The sequence below is a fragment of the Lonchura striata genome, chromosome 1, assembly GCF_050655825.1.
Source record: "Lonchura striata isolate lonStrDom1 chromosome 1, ASM5065582v1, whole genome shotgun sequence".
Lineage (NCBI taxonomy): Eukaryota > Metazoa > Chordata > Aves > Passeriformes > Estrildidae > Lonchura > Lonchura striata.
The window spans coordinates 43000183-43022559 of record NC_140703.1 but is presented as its reverse complement, the minus strand read 5'-3'; the positions used below and the strand labels follow the sequence as shown (position 1 = coordinate 43022559).

Below are 22377 nucleotides of genomic sequence, written 5' to 3'. Positions count from 1 at the left end.
TAGGTTAAATATCTTCTTCCATGAGCGAGCTTGCTTATGAGGCTGCTGACACCAATTAATCTCTGGAGAACTGAAGACATGGATATCAAAAAACCATAAATCAACCCAGGTTGGAAGAGATATTAAAAGAACATTTTTTCCAGCTTCATACAGCAAATGGAGCCTAGTTGAGGTAATCAAACATTTTGGTTATTTGCATCTTGAAAGCCTTCAGGGGTTACTGAGGAGTATGAAACCTTGCCTTCTCCATGTGGCTCCTTATGAAGAAAGAGTCCCTATCCTCTTTGTAGACACCCTTTAAAATATGCTGAAAGTCTGCATTTATTGATTGCATTCCACTGGAAAATGCAGAAAAATTGTTCAATGAAGAAAGGAGATGGCATAGTTTCTCAACAGACAATATTTCTACAAGAATAATGAGGTTGTCTGGAAGACCTGAATATAGGACTTTGGGGGTGAATTTGTGCATTTTTCCAATAGTCACAGGCTATGTTTAATGGACTGACAGCACTTTTACAATGTGTGGAACCAATACACTTTCTTTTATTTTATTATTATAAAGAAATCACCAGTTGGTAACAGAATTTACAGAAGGAATGTCAGTAAAGAAGAATGCAACATAGCTTTCATACCACATACTAGAGGAATTCATGCTATTATGGTTTGGAGAATTTCTGGATATGCATTCCTAATCCCATGTTATGTGTTTTCGTCATGCCTGTGTTGTTGGGGGGGTGGGGGAGGGAGCTGTGATCAGATCCTCCATATGTTGCAAAGAGGCAGATTGAGTGCTGTTATGGTAGGGGTATCTAAGGATGGTACTGCTTCTGGATTTCTTCAAGTTATAGACATGCAAGAGCTGTGATTTAAATAACTCTAAGGAAAATTCAGTCAGAATGCTGAAGAATTCACAAGTCAAATAAGGGTAAAAGGCAAAAGACAAAATGTGGAATTGATGATTTCCACTTATGACAAAACACTATAAGAGTCCTTATATTCCCTTTGTAATCGAAGAATGACTCTATGAGAAAAGATGAAGGGTATGTGGAAAAAAAATAACCAACCATATGTTCCCCCAGCCTTCTTACATCACTAGTAATTTACATAAAATATGAGCAGAGACAGATATAGCAAATGAGTAAGGTGACTGCAACATACTGCTACCACCTGTAGGTATGCACCATCAATAAAATGCACTCTGAGGCTCACAGCTGTGTCACCACAGGACTGAATAATGGATAACTGTGGCCTACAAGTCTGCATGGAAAAATAAGCAACAGGTGATGGTTGCAGAGGAATAAAATGGAAGGCTTGTGAGTGAAGAAACACCAGATTTGACTCAGCCATGGTATCTTGTAGTGCCAAGTCACGTCATTTAATGCACATACTTTGCTGCCTTCCCTATATGTTGGGATAGTATTTTGTAGCTTTATAGATGTATAGAAATAAAAATAAAAATTAAAAAAATTAATATTTTTTTGTCAGTTGTCGCAGACACGATTCAATAAACTGGACAAAAGGAGTCTCTCCACATGGATAGAAATGATACAGAGAGTACATAATTTGAAACTTAAAATATTTTCTTTAATCACTGCCATTTCTGCTTCTTGCTTATTCAGAATCACAAAAAGCATTCAATCAAGAAAAGCACTAGTGTCAGGGAGTTGCTTCTGTTGTTTCTCACCAAAATACATTGATTTTCAGAGTAGGAATGCAGTGGCTATTATTCTGAAATCTAAAAATAAATAAAATTGTAAAACAGGTACCTGTATGTGGGAGTAGGATTTCCACGTGCTTGACAATTCAGAGACACTTTCTTTTCCTCAGAATCAGTTGGAAAAATTATATCATCTGGCTCTTGTACAAACACCGGCCCATAATCAACACTTTCTGTTGAAAAAAGAAGTGCTGCAGTTTAGGAAAGCTGAAAAAATGCAAATCTGTTATAGATTTTATAATGTGAACTTAAAGTATGCATAATTTCATATGTTTTCCAAAGGTTCATGCCGCATTATTTTAGAGGTTACATTAAAATCAATTATTAAAAGGAAAAAAAAGATAAAGAAGAAATTTTTAAAATATTACTAAGTGAAGAATAAAACACATAGTATGATTTAAGTGTTTATTATGCCTAAGAATGGCTTCTCATCAAACATATTTTGGCCTGAAGTCTATTGAGAAGCTCAAGAGACTTAAGAGGAATTAACTACTTATAGAGAGAAAGGTAAACAAAAATTTTCCTACTGCTTGCAGCAGCTTATATCACAGAAAAGTAATACACAATTTTCCTGTTTATGCCAAGGAGTTGCTAAGAAATATCACTTGGAAAATTAATGACAGTAAATGGTGTCTGTTATTAAATAATATATAGCTAAATCTGACATTTCGTTTTCCTACATTGTCTTGTCTAATTTTGGCATGTACCTTTATCTTGATAAGGATTTACATTTCTGAACTAAAAAAAGCTGTATATGCCCATAGAACACTTCTGTGATTCCAGTTCATTTATATTATGAAGTGAGAAGTGTAAGCCTTCAGAAAAGCAAAAGGTCACAAGCAAAGCATTCCTGTCATGTTGCTCTGAATGAATAAAATTCTCACTGTGTGCCAGAAGTCCGTGGAATTTTAATAATTTTAGGCTTACTCCAGACTCTTGGATAATTTAATTGCATGGTGCTCTTCATCTTTAAAGCACTAACCTAATGATTGTGCGCAGATAGTGGCATTGTCCTGCTACTTGCAATGAAACATATGGGAGCAGGGTTTTCTCTGTTGGTTTTAGGGTTTCATATGTTCATGGGATAGACATCCTCCAGTTCTTACTGAGGACAGCACAACACATTACGCAGTTTATAACATCTTTCTGTATTTGTTCTACCAACAGCATTTTGAAGTGAGAAAAGGTACATCTGAAGACTTGTGGTTTGGTCACTCACCTGAAAATTATTTACTACATTGTTTTACCAACTCCACACAGCCTCAACCACATTATGGTTTCACAGTTTTGAGAACTGAAACCTTTATCATACTAATTTTATACTTTATCATACTAATAATAACCTCTGAGGCTAACAGCCTCAGAAAATCTGAGTAGACAGGAAAAGGTATGTGGGGCTAGAAGTCTTGGTACAGGAAAGGAAGACTTGGAGTCTGAAAAAGGATGAGAATTGTGGGAGCCATAGGTCATAGCATGTTAGCTTTGAGATGCAAATTTCCATGTCTTTAAATTCTTAAATTTTGGGTTTCTCAACTCTTTTATCATACAGTAAAAAGGTGACATAAGACCCCATTATGCTTTTCAAACTCTTTCTTTTTAGTGACTACACACTTATTATATGCTTCAGTTTTGTCTTTTTCCACTACTATTCAAATGCAAATTTTGAAAATACCTATATTTTCAGGTGCATGTGCTTCTGCTGGAATAGATTCAAATAATTAGCTTGTTGATTTGTAAAGTCAGCAAATAAGAGCAGAAATAATTAGTAGTGTCTCTTTCCTGTAATTTTCCAGCTTATTAGCCCTACTTGTAGGACTATGTAAAGGAGTATGGATTGCTGTTTTGCATATTTATATTACTGTGTAGGTACATTGCTTTGCTTGGGTTTATTGGAAGAAATGTGTGTTCTGGAACAAATATCTGCATTATTAAAAAAACCCAAAAAACAACCCACAAAAAATCAAGCACAATCACTTCTGATATGTGCTGATATTATTGAAGGTAAAATAACTCCAGTAATAAATTTTGAGAAGTACATCTTAAAATGCCATGAGGGAAATGGATTAATCTGGCAAAATTTATTTTAAGAAAGGAAAGTGTTGATACAAACACAGTGTGTGGATTTCTTGTAATTTGGTCACCTAATTCTTGCATTGCACTAAAGAAAATACTCATGAAGGTAGGTGTAAATAAACAGAACTGACATTGAGCTAGAGTTTAGCAAAACCAAAAATTAATTAAGGATAACAAATCTAAATCATGGCTTTAGATTTAAGTGTTATTTCATGCAGATTAGGAGGCATATGGATAGGGTGCATATTAATGAAGATTAATGATTTTATCTTCTCCCTAGCAGGGACTCTGGAAATTAAACATAGTATCACAGTCTAGGATTACTGGAAAGAAAAAAATATGCAAGGCTAGGTGCAGGACTAGACCACGGCGCACTCTTATCCTCTCCCTGAGCCTCTCAGACAGAGATTTCTTCAGCTTTTGACTCAGCCGTCGACCTTAGGACAAGGAAACACCTCCAGCCCCAGTCTGCAGCATACCATGGTCCCACAGGCAGCTGGAGACTCCCCTCAAGCCATAGAGAAGGGAGCAACACAGCCCCTCTGTGTGACCTTGAAATAAAACTTTCTGATTCATGAACCATTGGCTCGCTCTTTTGCTTTGGTGGCCTTTTTGGGGAAATATTCCTGGCCTTATTGCCCTCATTTTCTTTTTGTGCTTGTGTATATATCTTTGTACATATGGATATATAAGCTCATGTATGTTTTCTGATGCCTTCAGGGATCCAAAGGTATCAGGGGTTTTTTTTCATCCGTGCTTTTTTTGCACCTATTGGTCACAGCTAGCTGTGACCCATGCTCTTTAACAGGAAAGTCCTTCATAAGTGTGTGTGGCAGGATTTGAGTTCTACACCTCATTTTTTTCTTTCTAAGTGATCAAGAACATAAAATGGAATGAATATTCAACATACATACTAGCATGCATATATTTCAATTTACTATTATAATTTCTCAAGGGAAATATTTCCATTCCTCATAGAGGCTTTTACTAAACAAGATACAGAAAGCTAGTTGCTTTAAGTATTATCTTATTTAAGAAAAGTGATTTACCACAGAGTCTTGGGAATACAGGTGTGCACTGCAACCAGCAGTGCAACTGCTAGTTTGTGGTCCCCTTACAACTTTTAAGAAACACAAGATAAAAGCTAGAAGCTATTTTGTTTTTTGTTTAAACATTGAAAAAATGTATTAACTTCAGTGTTAATATTTATTTTACAAGTAGGTCCTATGGTATAATCTTTCACCTTTACACCTAAGAAATAAAAAAATTATTATTTCATTTTAATATCACTGTCATATGCCAAAATTTCACGTATGTCAAAATTTTAATATAATGAAAAAGAAGCCCACAAATTCATCAAGGCAAAACATGTTCCAGTGATTAAATCTCTGTGTAACATATTTTAAAATTAACAAAGGTGGCTGAATTTTACAATAATTATTTTGCATATATAGAAGCAGAGACATATATATATGCACACACATATATATATGCACACACATATATATTTGCAACATATGCATTTCTAAAAAAAATCCTAATTTTTAAACTGTGTTTCAGTCAACTTAAAAGCTGAAAAAACTTTGATACTACTTTTGAGGTAAGCTGAGGCCTAAATATATATATATTGATTCTAGTATTCTGCATGGTGGAACATTGTACAATACATACATTATTAAGTTTATACTGCAAAGAAGATTACATTATTTTCTCATATTTTCACATTTATCCTTTCTGAAACATGCTTATTTGCTTATTAAGCAAGATGATACAAGATTTTACTGTTGCTTGAAAATGCTTTCTCTGTTCTGAAACAAATAAATCTGTTCTAAATTTAGCTTATAATATCTAAACTGCATGCCATATGAATCAATGTTGTCAAATATTTTAGCAACAGAAAAAAATAGTAGTTTGTGTCTATAATTCAGACTGGTAAGTGCTGAATCTAGCAGATGGTGGGGAAACAGGAATTCTCATTTTACAAAAATTAGATTCAGATCTTGCATATCTTGGGGTTCATTGATTCAAATCCTTTCAAGTTGTGACAGACTCTGTACTTCGTTTTCTTGCAAAATGTGTCAAACTAAAGATGAAAGGACAAAGAGAGTCCTTATTCAAGGTTAAGTTCAATTATCTTTACTGAAGAAATTCCAAAAGTTTTTGGAACAGTAAGAAAATATAAGAGTTTGCAGTTTTATGATTCTTCAGGAGTATTTAATGAATAATTCATACTTTCTATTCACATTTTTTTAGTCATGGCTTTACACATTGATACATAGTTTGAAGAGAAGGACTGCATTGCCTTGGCTGCATGTTTATGCTAAATAATTCCAGATAGTTTAAAGTCAGCAATGAGCTAGAGCATAGTTCTTTTAATTTAAGATATCAGGAAACACATGTTGAATTGAAAGTGAAAATAGCATCAAGTCAGTATAAAAGGACCTTTATTACAAGCCATGGCAGGTGTTTGAACATGTCTGCTGGGAAATCATTTGAGAAATCATTTGAGAACTGATATAATTCAGCAGCTATTAAAATTATTCTTAGGTGTATTTTTATGGCAAGCTTCACTCCTGAATTTATGCCATATATTAGATGTTTAAATTATGCAAATTCTACATTATAATAATATAAAACATGTTTTCTCTCCTCTTAAAAATGTCCTCTCACTTGAAGCAGTGGTGTCTCATTATGACAGGATGATAACATTTCCTCATTTAAGAAGACTTAGCTTGTAAACATGCCCACTTAAACTCTTTCATCACATAGCAGTTATAGGAAGATAATTAGAATGTCTTTACTTTAAGACCTGTAAAAAATAAAAAAAAAAATAAACCAAAAAGATACTTTTAAGCTAAATCATAATCAAGAAATTTAGAAATACAAGTGTAATGACAGATAATTGAAATAGTCTCTTATTCTCAGTTTCTAAATATCAATGATATTTATTCAGGCTTAATATCAAGTTATTAACATATCCGAGTGAGGTTTAGAAAATAAGTTACATTCAGCTGCCATGACAGATGTGTTCAAGTCCTCTTAGATGATGCAGATTATCCTACTTGGTCACTTGCTGATCTTTTCTAAATACTATCTCATACCTATGCTTGTGCTGTGCAGGCATTTCAGTTAATCAAGGGCTTTTAAAACATTATCAGGTGGCTCAGATTTACTTATTTCTACAAGTGTCTGCACAGCTGGATATACCAAGATTTGTAAGTCAAATGCCTCCTAGGGCTATTTTATGTAGTCTTTAGAAGAATGGCATTCCTCTCTTCTTGGTCAAATACTCTATTTATTAGGCCTTATAAGGTATGGCCCTTTTACAATTTTGTCTACAGTCAGTGGCTTTTCACTCGCTCAACTGATGAGCTGCAATGTGGCCCCAGTGTTTTGAAAAGAGCCACAACTGCTGACTTAAATCATAGATCATATCTATGGTGCAATGATAATTCCTGGAGTATGATCTCACTGTGTTTTCTGGAGATGCCTAGGATTTCTAGTTCTAACTTTCACTATATTATTCAAATAGTCTGTATTTTTTTTGCTTTCTCCTTCAGTCTTTAGACATTCATGCTGTAAAAGACCAGGATAATAGACGATAGTTCTAATAATGGACATTAATTTTAACCTGCTCTTAAAAGGTTGTCAGGGAGGACATACCAGTGTCTGGTGAATGGGGAAAAACTGAGTTCATTCTAGTCACTGCTTAAAAGAGCATTACAGTGGAAGGACAAATGTAGAAACTTGCCCCTATCCAAGAAATGGTATCAAACAGCATTTATCTGCTGGCAAGATCAAATTGTTTTTTTTTCTAGATCAAACTTTATTCAGAAAACATATTTATTCTTGTATATAAGCCATTTTTCTACATAAACCACATGCATACACCATTAATTTTTAATACTTGCAAGACATTTTCTGGGGAAAAAAAAAGACTTTGCTGAGACAAAAGTAACCTGTTATCACACTCATGATATTGTGTGAATTTCATTGAACTGCAAGTTATTAATCACAATTCTTTTCTCTTTTACATTCTTAGATGTTAATGAGGAATATACTAATAATATACTTATGTAGCCTCTAATCTTTCCCTCCCTCCCTGCCTCACTCTCCTTCTTTCCTTTCTTTCTTTCTGGCTTTCTATCTTTTTTGACTGAAATTCAGGTAATTATTGTCACTAAAGAAATGATATTAGAAATGTAGCTTTTTAAAATATAACCAAAGATGGGAAAATATGTATTGTTCCTATGAATTATTGCATTTAGAGGTGAATGACACCATATCACACCAGAAACTCTATCCAAGCATGCACATAAGTACATGCATGACACAGTTGAGTACACAGAAGAGATAATTTAGAGCAAAAGTAGTTTTATAAGATTTACACTTCATGTTTAATTTATATTACTGGCATACATGATTAAATAAAAAAAAATCCAAGGAGAAAAAAAGTGGCTTAGATTTTACTACTAGATAAAGTTGTGCTGTAATGGAATTTCAAATCACTTGTTTGCTATTTTCATGCAGCAACACCTGCATAAAACCATTCTGCAGAGGAATCTCTAAGAAAGGATATTTTAACTGGTGACCTTAAGGCTTTCCTGAAGAACCTAAAGGAAAGCAGCTCATTTCCACCTTGTGACATTTAATAAAATTCAAAACTATATCTGAGAAATACTGAAGTAAGCTGACAAAAATACACTGATTTTGAAAAATGTTTCTAAGTTTTAGAGGGGGAAGCTACACTTACCATCATGTTTGAAGGTCTCTGAGAAGTGGTAGAGGTTTGTTGGGGAGTGATAATGTTGTGTGGTTCCTCTCCAGCCTGGTGAAGATACACTTCCTAATGAAGGACTGCTTAATCGTGGTCTGTTCTTTGAATTAAATGAGGCTAAAGATGAACTACCAGATTTGATTCTTAGGATAGCAGCATATGATGTGGGGAGACCAGGAACAGCTTCTGAATAATCTGGAAAAAAAAAATTAAAAAAAAAAAAACAACAAGAAGTGAACACTGAATAGAGACTAAATCTATCACTTTGCAGAAGAATGCTTAGTTAAGCAGTAGAAAGGCAGAAAAGTTTTATACATAAAAGGAGTGACAGAAACATACCAGGCTTGATGAGGGACTCAGCTTCTGAAAAGAATTGGTTAGTAGCATGGAGCTCTAATTAAATTTCCCTGCAGCTTCTCCACAATATAGAAATCAGGTATTCATTAAATTTCTTACTTATGGAAACATGAGTTTTCAATGTTTTTAATTCAATTTCTATGACCCTATATTTCTATCTCTTAGTGGAAAAGTGTCTGCCAGGTCACCATCTTTCCTTCACAGCCTTCCTTCCCTTTGTATATGCAATGCAGAAACACTGACTGAAATCAAATATGCCTTTCAATTCAACAGCACTCTGCAAATCAAGCAGGCTAGCTAAACGGGCCAAGAGTACCTGTATGCACAAATGCCTTTCCCAAAAGCATACATATGCTAAAGTCACCTCCTCTGCTGTCTCTTCAAGTTCCCTTTTTTGCCTTTTCTGACTCTATTTAAAATTTCACTGTTTACAAATAAGAATAGTACCCAAGTTTTCAGTCCCTTTGTAATGTCAAATATAAAGGAAATAAATTACATTAAAATATATTAAAAACTATAACTCAGGACCTGCAGGAACAAAGCAAGCAGAAGTATTGAAATCATTTGTCCTGAAAATGCAACGATATTAAGGAGGTGAGAACATTCAAAAATATATTCAGAGATGAACGAAGGGATCCAGACTGCATATTCAGTGCCTATGAAGGAATAGATCTTTTGGAGGACAATTGGAAGAGCCAAGAAGAAAAATAAATCACTCTTCTATCATCTCTGCTGGTGATGAATATTTTAAAACTGGACATTCTCTTCACATTGGCATAGTATGTAATATTTGTCATTTTTAGACTGTGACTCTCCTTTTTGTTTGTGTATGTAACACAAAGAGACAGTCTAGTAAATAGGATTCAACAACACTTAAATTGTTCTGACAACTTTTTGTGAAATGCTTTGTGAAGGCAATTTTGTGAAATGAAGTTGTTCTGTGCTGCCTCATCAAGTTAAGAAGACTGCAATTCTTCTGCTTAAAAAGAAAAAAATAATTCTATAATTCTTTGTTATTAGCAGAATGGGGAACACTACTTCTGCAGTGGTAGTTTCAGGGTTTGAAAGAACAAAAGAATCTGCAAGATCTTAGAGGGTATGAATGCAAAGTACCATGGGAGGAAAGAGAAGGAAAGAATATAACTCACTTGACATGGTGAAAAGTTCCTGCAGCAATGATAGTGTTACATAATCTGTTTTTTGACCTTCTATGGTATAAGTGCATTGTTTGGCTGGGATTAGCAATCAATGTGAAATTTCACCCTGACTCCAGTTGCTCTGTCATACTCATGGGGATGCTGTATCCGAGTCATGTTTCTTTTGTAAAACATAACTGGAAATGGTTAATAAATTATACATAAGGAAATATTTTTTGTTTTGTTTACTGAAAGTCTGTAGCCTGTGATCGTTACTGACAACTACAGCAGAAAACACACTTACCTGAAAACAAAGCCTACTTCCTAATTTGAGCATTCACCTTCAGAGATTTAGACTTCTGAACTGCCTAGTTACAGTGCCTTAATTGGAATATATTTTTATTGGAGTACTATTTACAGTAAAATTATTCCTTTAATTTGGTTTGGATTAGACTTCTGAGATTTGGGAGAATAAATTTATATATTCCATTATTTAAGTACATAGTAGTTAAACTGCTGGAGAATAGATATTACTCTCTAATGTGCTTTTTTACTTTACCAGTCTACCCTAAAAATCCTTGAGAAATTTCATCAAAACTACTATGGGTAGTTCTCAAAATGCTGCTATACTTGAGCTTCATTATGAAATTATATTTTCCCTGGCCTCATTCTGAGAAATAAGTTAAGTATTTGGGATGAAACATCCAAAGGTGCCTTCAGCTGCAAAAGACACAGATAAGGAATATACAGCCCCAAATGATAAGGATATCAAGCAACTAGAAACCAGCCACAATAAAATCAGTGATTTGGGTTAGCCTTCATATTTCTTTGAACTGGAACTATCAGATTTATAGTAATTTTAACAGTGGTATGGCACTTTAAGATAGACTATTTCTTTTTAATTTCCAGAACACATTTTCTTAATGGATTTCCAATAGCAAACTGATATAGATTTGGCAAATTTTTAATGAATCTATATCAATTCAATAAATTATTTATGTATCTCTTATTATTTCCAGCACACACTGCTCTTCAGTCAGATTGGTCAGACTTTAGACAACAAGGAAAACAACAGTGTACTAGGTAATAGAGACCCTGTCTTCTATTTTACTGAGGGGTTTTTTTTTGGTCCTATGAAAAATAAAATTTAGAAATTCCAAGATAATGCGCAAGTATTTTATTCCTGTAATTTGTAATAACTATGTCATGTTAAATTTAACTTTTTTCATGTGTGGTGTTGTGAGAAAACAAAACTGACTCTGAGAGAAAGGGGATCACAAGACAGCAAATGTTGACACAAGTTCCTTGGGTACAGTCCATAGGTACAAATGTAAACCACAAATACTACCCTGTTATATTTTTTAATTTGCTTTAAAAGGTACAGCATAGCTCAGTAAAGCTCAAACAATGGTACACAGTAGTTTGACCAAAATGCATTCTTTCTATAAACAGAGAAAATTGACAAGGAAAATTCATTGAATCAACCCCAAAATTTCTTTGAAAACTGCCTTTGTAATGTTTGAACTTTATAGAGAGTAAACTTTGGTGTGATGTTTTGTTTTCCTTTATTCCATTTTCTCTATAAATGACTCCTGGTCAGTTGCTAACTCACTGGCATTTCTCAACTATCTAATTAAAATGTAGACTGTCTTATAATACTTGCAAATGTGACCTTCATTTGTGTATTTTTGTGAGCTAGCATGTTTAATCAAATGTCACTAAGAATGATAACCCATTTTTTTCATTGTAACTTTTAATTACATTGTTTCAGTGGAAGTTTTCAGTCTTCTAAGCTTATGGAAATATGTGCATTCATTCTGTAAAGTGGATTTTATCAGTGTTTCTCCTCAAGTTTTTAAACAGAAATCTACTTTCTGCCTTGGTCAGTGCATGCACATTGGTTTCCTCTTAGACTACTTAATGATATGTAGCTTAGCAATAACCTGGGAGAGCGATGAAATAACAGCAGAAATCTGTTGTTGATAAGGTGTCCATCCAGGTAATCTCCTGTGAGAACTAGGATCACTACTAAAACACAGCAAAATGTGAATATATATAATATTTTTTGATCAAATTGTAATAACTATAACAAAAAAGAACCCAAACCAGACCCAGCAAATCACCAAAACCAACCAAAAACATACAAAAAAAAAAAAAAACTTCAACCAAAAGCCAACAAACCAAATACACACAAAAACCACCCCCAGAACTAAGTGGAAGCCAGTAGGTTTCTCAAGAACTGGTTAGTTCATCTGATCCTCCTCTGTGTATTTCCCACTGTGGTGGTTTAGTTTATCTGAGAGAGATTTTATTCTATTCCACTAGTCACTCAAAGCAATAGACAATGCAGTATTATTGTATTGTCTCTTGACATTATCTACTGACATTACATTGTCAAAATCATAAAAATCAAACAAACCATGAGATGGAAACCTTCACTGGAGAACTCATTTTAAATATTTGAATTCTGGATGTCAGCACGTAAGGTAATGAGGCTGGGCTCACTTTACAGGCAGAAGAGGATGGAAGAGGAAAATGGCATGTGATATGATAGGCAGCCTCAATAAATCGCTACTTCTTGCCACAGAATGTAAAGTAAGATAAATAGCTAAGATGTCAACATTTCAATTTTTCAGATCTGAGTTGTCTTAGTCATAGAATTATAGACTCAAAAAATGTTGGAAAAGATCTCCAAGACCACCGAGTCCAACATTTGACCTATCAACGAACAATTAGACAATTGCACTAAGTTCTGTATCTAGTCATTTCTTGAACACCTCTAGGGACATTGATTCCATCACCTTCCTGGGCAAACCATGCCAATGCTTAACCACTTCTCCAGCAAAGAAATTATTTGTGATGTCCAGTCTGAACATTCTCTGATGCAGTTTATGATTATGTCCTCTTGTCCTGTCACTAGTTGCCTGGGAGAAGTGACTGACCCTGATTTTGCTGCAACCTCCTTTCAGGTAGTTGTAGAAAGTGATAAGGTACACCCAGAGCCTCTTTTTCTCTAGTTCTCTTATCATAAATCAGTCAAGCTTCATTTGTGTCTTTTCTGCCCAAAATATTTGGTTCTTCTGCAAAGGAGTGAAAAATCAAGAAATTTGAATTGTTTTCCAAAGAAGCAGTGGAGGATGACTTAGAAGCTGGAAGTTCTCAAGGAAAATATGTTGATGATCATCAGCCCTTTTCACCAAAGATACAATAGCATGAGAAAGGGAGAAAAGTTATGTATGCAAGGTGGTTTTTCTTTGGGGAAAAAATATTTTTTGCCAGGTCTTTGGCAAAAATAAGTAAACGTTCAATCCAAAAATTGTTCTGTTGAGGTTTTCAGTACTCCACTATTCAAGGAAGATGCGTGATAATTTAACTTGAAAATCTGCAATTGACTCTCACTTTATACAATTTGTCTTTTTCTTATAAATCTGGTCATACAAGGCATCAGATTTAAGAACATAGAATATTGTAGACAGACACAGGAAAAATAATTATGATATATTTTATTTTCTTTTAAAATAACAAGGAGGAAGTGATTTGAAGACTTAAAACATTGACTCAGAAATAGTAAAGAATATTTCCAGCGGCTATTAGCAATTGAATCAACATTGTTGGAATATTATACTGTTAGAGCTAATTTAAATGTCATGAATTTTTATGAGGAATTATTTTGAATAATATAAAGATGCTTTTGTAGAGTTAGTCGTTGCTTTCTTTCCTACTCAAAAAACAATCTATTTTTCATCTTATTTCCACTTCATACTCATAATTCAGCAAATAGATTACTCAATATATGCCCAATTATTCCCACTTTGCATCCAACATATGATATACACCAGAGCAAACAAAATGTACTTTAATACTGAACACCTTCCAACTGCAGTAGTACAAATAAAAAAAGTAATAATATATTCCAATTATGGAACAGCATTTGTCCAAAGTAAAGGGGTTTTGAACTGAGAAAAGTGCTTTGAGTTTATTGTCATATTTTTTCTATTGAAACAATGCTGTCTCATTTAAAGCATGTTAATGTAATATACCAAATAAAATAAGCTATGGTGTGTTTCTGCCATAGCATAGGCTTCAAACACAGTTATTATGTTCAGTGAGTGCTTTGCATCTTTTTTTAAATTCACTGAAGTCATCAAATGAAAAGTGCTTTTTAGAAATAAAAAATATAAAACATTTTGAAGACTCTTCTAATGATATTATTGAAGAAAAAATTTACTCCAAAAAATAGCAACAGAACCTATTATTCAGTATATTCCATCTAGTTCAACATTTATTACTTGTTTTTGCACTCTTAAAGACCACAGGTATGTCTCACACTTTACCACTGCATGTATTGTTTCTGCCTGTTGTCTAATAAAAAGGAGTTTTAGGCTAGTTTTTCCTGAAAAATAAGACTCAGAGCAAAGAGTGAAGATAGCTGAGGGCATCATTACTTTCATGCCACCCAAGAAATACAATGTATGAATTAGCTTAATTTAAATACCCTGGGATCTTTGACCTGAAAGAGGGGAGCGACTGACTAGGTGTAATTTGTTGACATGTATGAATATGTGCTATAAGACTCCTGTGTTTGGTTTGTCAATTTTAAGATATGCTTCACTGTAGTACTTCTTCAGGTGCTTTCCATATGATATTTTTTAGCCCAAACATGATACATATTCTCTAGCAGGAAAGCACACATTTATCTCACTAATGTGAGATCCATAGATTAGCCTACACGGCATGCTTTTAATTGAAATCTTAACTTATTTTCCCCATGGCTGATGATCATCAGAGTGAGGTGTCAATTCTGAATGTGAAGGGAGAACTTAGTAGTAAAGGTCAAATATTTCAGCACAAATCAATTAAAGTAACTAGATGGAAAGAAATCCTCATTTATATCTCTTCCTTCCTACAATGATATGCATATCAATGTTAGGAGAAAAAAATAATAGATCAATCCACAGAAAAAAAGAAATTTGTAACTGACTATTTTAATATAAAATGTAAATATAAAATAACATGATTTATTTATACCATCATCAAGCAGTCAAAATCCTAATAATCAATTAAGAAATCAATCAATTAGCAAAAGAAACAACATAATGTAAGTTTTTTTGTTCCCTGTAATGCACATCCTTATATATTATCCCAGTTTGGTGTGTTTATGTGTCCATTGGAAACAGTCTTTTATCCCCTTTAAAAAATCTATCTCCAGTTTAAAAGCTTTTTTTTTTAGGCAGATAATGTATTCTTTCTACCCTGGGCTCCTCCTGTAGTTCTTCGTGGTTTGCTTTTAATGTTTGCTAAATATTTTACACTGTACACTTTACCCTGGCTTGCATCTTTGAGACCTTTTTGTGGCTCACTCTTCCCTTAGGAATCCTGTGAATTAATCACTGGATGTACTGTCAGTGTAAACAACTACTGCTAGCAATTAAACAACTCTTACACTCATAGAGTGAAATTCATTCTCATGTTGTGGACAAATAGTCTTGCAAAACATTTCTTAGATATTTTTTAATATTTAAAGTGGCACCTAGATCTACAAATTGTTAAGGAGGTAGCATTTTATGTCACTTCTGAACTGTTTTTAAAAATAATAAAGAAAATAAAAAATAGCCACACTTATGATGGATATTATTCCACTGTCCTCTTGCACGGACACAGTGGCACCATGCAAATGTACATGCCAAAATGTGTCTCATTCTGTTGTCTATCAAAACATCAAAAACTCCTCCAGGACTTGCAATGAAATAGAGTGCACTGTGCAGACATTGGTATTCTCATAGGGTAAATCTGTAACACAGGCACATCTGCACACTATGAACACCCCACACTCTGTTGATGTGATTCTTAATTCTTCTTTTTTCATAACAGTTGGTTGGTTTTAACCACAGGTTCTGGTGCTTGCTTGTGTGCCTTTCCAACTGCAAGTCTGTTCTGGTGGTGACCCTGGCACCCTCAGTGAATTGTTTGCAAATTCAAAGGAAAGCCATCAAAAGGATGCAGTGACTGAGACAGACTAGCAGCTCCTAGAAGAACAGAGACTTGAGCTGTTCATACAGTCCTTTACAACGAGAAAAAGAGAGGCTGTACTGGTGATCTCCAACAAAGAATGATTTATTTCAAGATAGTAATAGGAGCACCAATATAATTTCCTAATGCAACTGCTTAGTCACACAGAAGTGATAAGTGCAGTTTAATAATTAGCTAGCTGATGGTTTTCTAAAGTTTAGAAATTAAGACTTTAATTTTCAAGTTCAGCAACAGGTTTTAGGGATGTGGGGCTATTTGGAATAATATTCCCTTTTCAGTAACTTCTAGAAAATTGAAGGATCCATTTCAGAGGTGTCAAAAGTGTAAATGATATATAAGTGCCATATATATGTATTGCAATTTGTAGTTATTGTTCTTATATATACATATTATAGGAAGCTTAGCATATTTGAACAAACCAGATCAGGTATTATATAAATTTCCAGCGACTAAGAATAATGGTTAACATACAAGAGGGAAAATATTATGTGTTACATGGAAAAGGTAGGCAGATTATAACTGCTTTACATATACATACAAGTAAAAGATCTCACCATTACAGAGAAACCTCACAATTTTATTCTACAGGGTGTTTGAAGGAGAATGGAGGTCTGCATTCTTAAATTAAGAACCACAGTCAAAATGATATGACAATGCCATAATGCAGCCCAAGGATGTTCCCTGTAACATCATTCTATCCAGCAGTGGGTAGCCATATACCTCTTTTTAGACTAGTCAATGACTTGTTACAGCTCCAAAGAAATTGTCATGAGTTCTTTGCCTGCTGTTTCACTAAAGTCATCCTGAAGAATTATAATTAGGAATTTAAAAGAAGAAATACATGATATTTATGAAATTGGAACAAAAACATGTTTTCTTATTATTGATAGCAACAAAAGGTCTAAAACTAAAATTAACCCAGCAAAACAAAAGTATTATAAATTTTCATGCAGAATTCTAGAATCTATACATGCATTAGAAAAAGCTGTGTGAAAAACAATCTGTAAGCATTGGCATTGCAGCAGATACAATTTTACTGCAGTTGGGCCAGCACTGAAATAGCATGACAGACACACTTGGCCTCTATATGTACATCAAATGAATAAGCAATGAAAATGCAAAATACATCAGAAAAAAATCAGCACAGTTGATTTTAGAAGTCACCACAGAGGACTTTTCTGAAGCAAACAGTATTACATTTCAAAGTAGCATTATTTGGTCAAGGACTTACAGGAGTACACATGGGCAACAGTAAGAAAAGGCTCGTCATATCTTGAATTGTTTTGTATTTATAGCTGATTTCCATTTCAAAAGTAGTTTCAAATATATAGACATGGAATATAGCTGGAATTTTTAAATAAAAAAGATTTTTAAATCAATCAAGGTTGACTAAAATGTAGGTATCTTTCAAAGAGAATTTATAATAGCTCTTTCCACTACAACCTAATTTACTGCTGTCATAGAAGTAAATTTTTAAGTATGAATAACACCGAACAGAAAGATTTATTCCAAATCATCTATCTGGTCAATGGAACTTTACCGTAAACACAGTTAGTGTGTCTGTTTTGAAGCCTGAGGTTATAGCTTTCATTTCAAAATCCTCTCCATAAAGAAAAGATAGTGAATCAGTAAGCCTTGTCATTTCAAGGCAATTTGCATTCTGAGGGTTTTATGTTCCTCTCTATGGTTTTGCATACCTAAATGACAATGAATGTCAATCATCATAGAGAAAAATCTCTGCCTACCTGAAATTTCTCTTACTTTTTAATAATTAAGTCTAAAAAGCTGTTATTCGGGGAGGTAATCTGTTAGTGTATCACAGAGTCAGACAAGACCTATCAGTCACAAGTAGGGGGGACATAGTTTGGGACACATTCTCAGGCAGATGATTTCTAGGGCAAACATATTTCTACCTAGTTTTGATGAAAATACTTTGAGGGGAGAAAATTACAATATCTTCTATTGAAGCATAGGGGAAATTCAACTGTGCAATAACATAATAAAATATTTCTTAGCCTAGTACTAATCTCTATTTATCTCCAAAGCAGGTCAAATTTGTGGACCTAATTACTCAAGAAAGTCAACTTCATGTTACTCTTTTATTTGTTTTCAGACTGGAGTCCACAGATCTGTGACGATAGAACCTCCACCATAGTGTACACACAGGTCACCTATGGCATAACTCTGACACTTTGGTCTAATTTTAGCAAGAGAAACCTGTATTTCTAGTATGTGCTTCTTATATGTGCGTAATTTAGAATTTGTGTTGTCTGCTAAGCAGACAGAGATTTCTGTTTTGGGACCTTTGAACATTTACACAGCCCATAGGTAAATTTCAGAATTGTCACCATCGCCCTGTGTATTCAGATTTCAAAATTTTGCAAACTCCCTTAGAAAAAGGTCTTCACTCAAAGGTCAAGCAATGTTTTAAATTACTAAGTTGCCTTGCATCAGCCATACAGACAGTTCCAAGACATAAAATTTTATTATTGTGTGAAAAATGTTTGCATTTTTGACAATTACTGTTTTAATATTTAATTCTTAAACTCTATTTGTGCTGCTGGCCCTCCTGTCTACAGAAAAATACCATAAAGGCACATCTGGAAGGATTCAAATATATTTTTTGCATCGTGCCTTTTTAATTAATTTTACATCCCTTATATATAAATGGGTAGAACTAAGTTCTAAGAATTATCTCCTTAAGGCCTTTCATGAGGACGAACAAAAAAAATTTGATATTTTATTATTAATTTGTTTACATTTTTGTAATTTCCTCTAGAGGGAGGGAACTTAAGCAGAGAAATGTTAGTGCATGCAACTGACTCTCTCATTTTTCCCAAACCTGAACCTTTTTGCTACCTTTCTTACAATTTAACACCTTTGAGAAGTTTTCTCAAAGAGAGCAAAAGCTCTTATCCTTACTGCTGTATGGGATCTGTGTGGGTCAGAGCTTTCTATGCTTGTGCTTTTTAGCTGTCAACATAGAATGCAAATTGAATTTCTGAAAGTCTTGGTAGGTGGCAGCTTGAAAGGACTGCTTCTTTCAAGTGTCATTTAAGAACTGATGCTGAATTTCTTCATCCTCCATTCTTTGTCTTCTGTCAGGGAACTTTGGGATGCAGAAAGCTAGTGGGAAAAAACTTTGTGGTCTGGTCATGTGGGGAGCAGAATCAAAGAGGTTCATTCATTTCTTGTGCTGTTTAACAAGATTTGCATTTATCCAACTGTTTCAATCTCCATTATTTCTTCAAAGGAATAAGTGAGAAGGCCCTCTGAAACTGAAAATTCTTGTTCACTCTGCCTAAGCTCAGAGACTTGAAAATGCAACTTTTCAAAATGGGAGACTTTTTTATGTTTATGCTCATTATTAGCCAGTGGAACCATATACGAAGACAAATCTCTGCAGGATTTTAAACTTCGATATAACTTCCTTTTTTTTTAATCCTCTCACATTCCTCATAGATGACTGACACCAAACAGCATTGGAACCAAGAAAAGAAAGAGAATAAATAAGTACAGGAGAGAAACTGTCAAATTTTAGGTTATGGAAGATACATAGACTTAAGAAGAAAATGAAAGTGGCTCAGTTGTTTCTCTCCCCTTTGCAATTCACAATCACTTTATTCCTGCCAACAGAGTAGAGCAGAAGGGAATATTGAACACATGAAGAGAATCAGAAAATCTGATATAGTGAAAGCAGAGAAGTTAAAAGAATCACAGTATATTGATGATAGTTTCAATAAAGATTAAAATCTGTCTGGTTACATTTGTAACTTTCCTATAATAGGCAACAACAGGAAAAAATACACAGTCACCAGCATAGTATCCCTAGAATTAATAAAGAATTATATGGATGCGATTGCACCCAGATCATGAATACAGGTGAGCAGATAATTCTAAAAAGTATCAAAATTCTACACCAGCAGATATATTGTGTGGTACTTGGCAGAAACACCTGCTTTTTTTGTAGAATCAGATATGGCCATTAGGTTATTGATGAGCACTCACTAACACAGCAAAAAATAAATATCAGCTGCTGCTATTACTTTAACCTCTAAAAATACATGGTTCAGACTAAAAAAATAACACCGGGTCTCTTGTGCTTAGTAATTGAAAACATTGCTTGACCTTTGAATGAAAACCTTTTTCTAAGGGAGTTTGTAAAATTTTGAAATCTGAATACACAGGGTGATGGTGACAATTCTGAAATTTACCTATGGGCTGTGTAAATGTTCAAAGGTCCCAAAACAGAAATCTCTGTCTGTTTGGAAGACAACACCATTTTTTTCCATCTAGACATTGCAGAAGAAAATAAAGGTCTCTTGCTTGTATACATTACCATATTTGTAGTAAGATTTTCCACCAGCTTTTCTTTGAAAAATCTCTTTGCAAAGATTTCTGCACCAGGTTGTTGCAGTTACACTGAAACAGCTGAGCTTACATCCACCACATGGCTATTGAGTTGATTGAGAGCACAAATGTACAACAATGACCTTTACTGGGAACTTACTTCTGTAGATCTTACAAAACCCCACTCTGTTCTTCTTACTACCTCTTTGCTATCTCCTTTCTCCAGACCAAATTGCTACTAGCAAAACCCTGGGGCAGGAGCATTGGAACTAGATGATCTTTAAAAGTGCTTCTTAACAAAAATCATTTTGTGATTCTAGAAAGAGAAGATGGTCGAAGATTTTTGATTAGATGGGCAGATCCCAAAGAAGAATCATGCATGACACTATTGACTAACTCAGACTTCCAGAAGAAACAAGCATCAGTGCTAATTTTGCTTGAGATTTTGGTGTATTTATTAGTGGATTCTAGAGAATACACTGATCCCAGACAAAAATTTAGGGCCAGGATGACATGGAGGGTATTTATAGAAAGTTGTCCAATTTTTACAGGACATATGAAGGCATCATTAATTGTTCTGAAACAACTCATTGGTATCTCTTCAAGAGTGCATGGGATACAGGAAAAGCTTCCTGCTAAAAGGGAAGTAAAAAGAACTTTTTTTTTTACACCATTCAAATACAATCAGAGATTGTCTGCTATAGTCATGCTATAGGTCTTCAATTCTCTCTGCAGTAATCCAGCTTTCTCATGATTTAGTAAATTGTGTGTTTACCAATAATACCAATGCTCAAGAAGAGTAACAACCCAGCAGATCACAGGACATGTTTTTTCATTTCCTCTGGACTGTTCCTGCAAGTCAGGTTTTGGATGCTTATGAACTTGCTTTATGAACTTGCTGTGGCAATAAAGGTCCAAGTTTGAAAAGATAAAATTAAAAAAAAATAGTTTGAAGTAAATAAAGCTGAAACCTTTCCCTTTCAGGATATGAATTGTAGCAGTTAAGGCTGTCATCAAGTGAGGAGCTGTTCATAAAAACTTGAGGTCAATTTTTCTGTAGAAAATGTTCCTAAGGATATAACAGTTTCCATCTAGAAGTAAAAAAGTGTCCTTTTGTGTCATACTGCTCAGCTTTCCACCCACAGTTCACCTGTTTATTCTGCAGTTTTAAAATAATTTTCTTTTAAGTATTACTTAGAAGGGACTTTTTTATCAAAGTGAAAAAAATTACATTGGCATATCAATTGGAAAGGCTTTTTTCCTGAACTAACTTCTTAAATACTGATAAAATCAGAGTGAAAAGCATCCTAGAATACCCAGAAGCTTAGTTATATCTGGCATTCACATAATTTATGCAAGGTAACTTGTTCCTACCCCTGTTCTTTTTAATTTTCAGATCAATCCTTACTAAGCATAAAAGACTGATTCTAGAATTCAACATAGAGAGCATTCTTTTGTGCTGTAAAAATCATAGGTTAAAGGTCCTGCTCCAATTAGTATTTTGTTATTTACAGAGGTGGAAGAGGTAATGGGAATGTCTAGACTCCTGAGAGTCCACTTAAAATCTGTTTTGGTGTTTAGGAAGCTTCTCTGTGATTGGGAAGATTGAGGTTCAAACTCTGGAAAAGCATAAACTGAATCTAATCAACAAATACTCAATATGCATTTTAAACACGAAGTTTCTGAATATTGCCATTGTGAACTTACAGCTTGGGTTTCATCTTAGGCTGCTTTTCACAGACAGAATCAGGTACCTCATCTTAATATTAAAATGTTCAAGAAATGCTTAAATCTATTCTTTCCCAAATAAGGACCTATAAAAACATTTACTACACTCAGACAAATACTTGATGAAAAGATCAAAATAATGAAATCTCAAACAACTACTGTACATTTTAATAAAAAAATCCATGATGCAGGATTTTATAGAGGGTGGT

General features: G+C 34.1%; 1 protein-coding gene across 10 annotated transcripts in view; it reads right to left on the bottom strand.

Moving 5' to 3' along the window:
• Positions 1-22377, bottom strand: part of CNTN5 (contactin 5) — a 592231-nt gene that overhangs the window by 219799 nt on the left and 350055 nt on the right. For all 10 annotated transcript variants that reach the window (XM_085593275.1, XM_021529320.4, XM_085593302.1 and 7 more), the window contains 2 exons: positions 8544-8762; positions 1767-1890 (listed from right to left, as the gene is read on the bottom strand). In XM_085593275.1, the coding sequence (XP_085449401.1) occupies positions 1767-1890; positions 8544-8762 (343 nt within the window). The remainder of the gene's footprint in view (positions 1-1766; positions 1891-8543; positions 8763-22377) is intronic.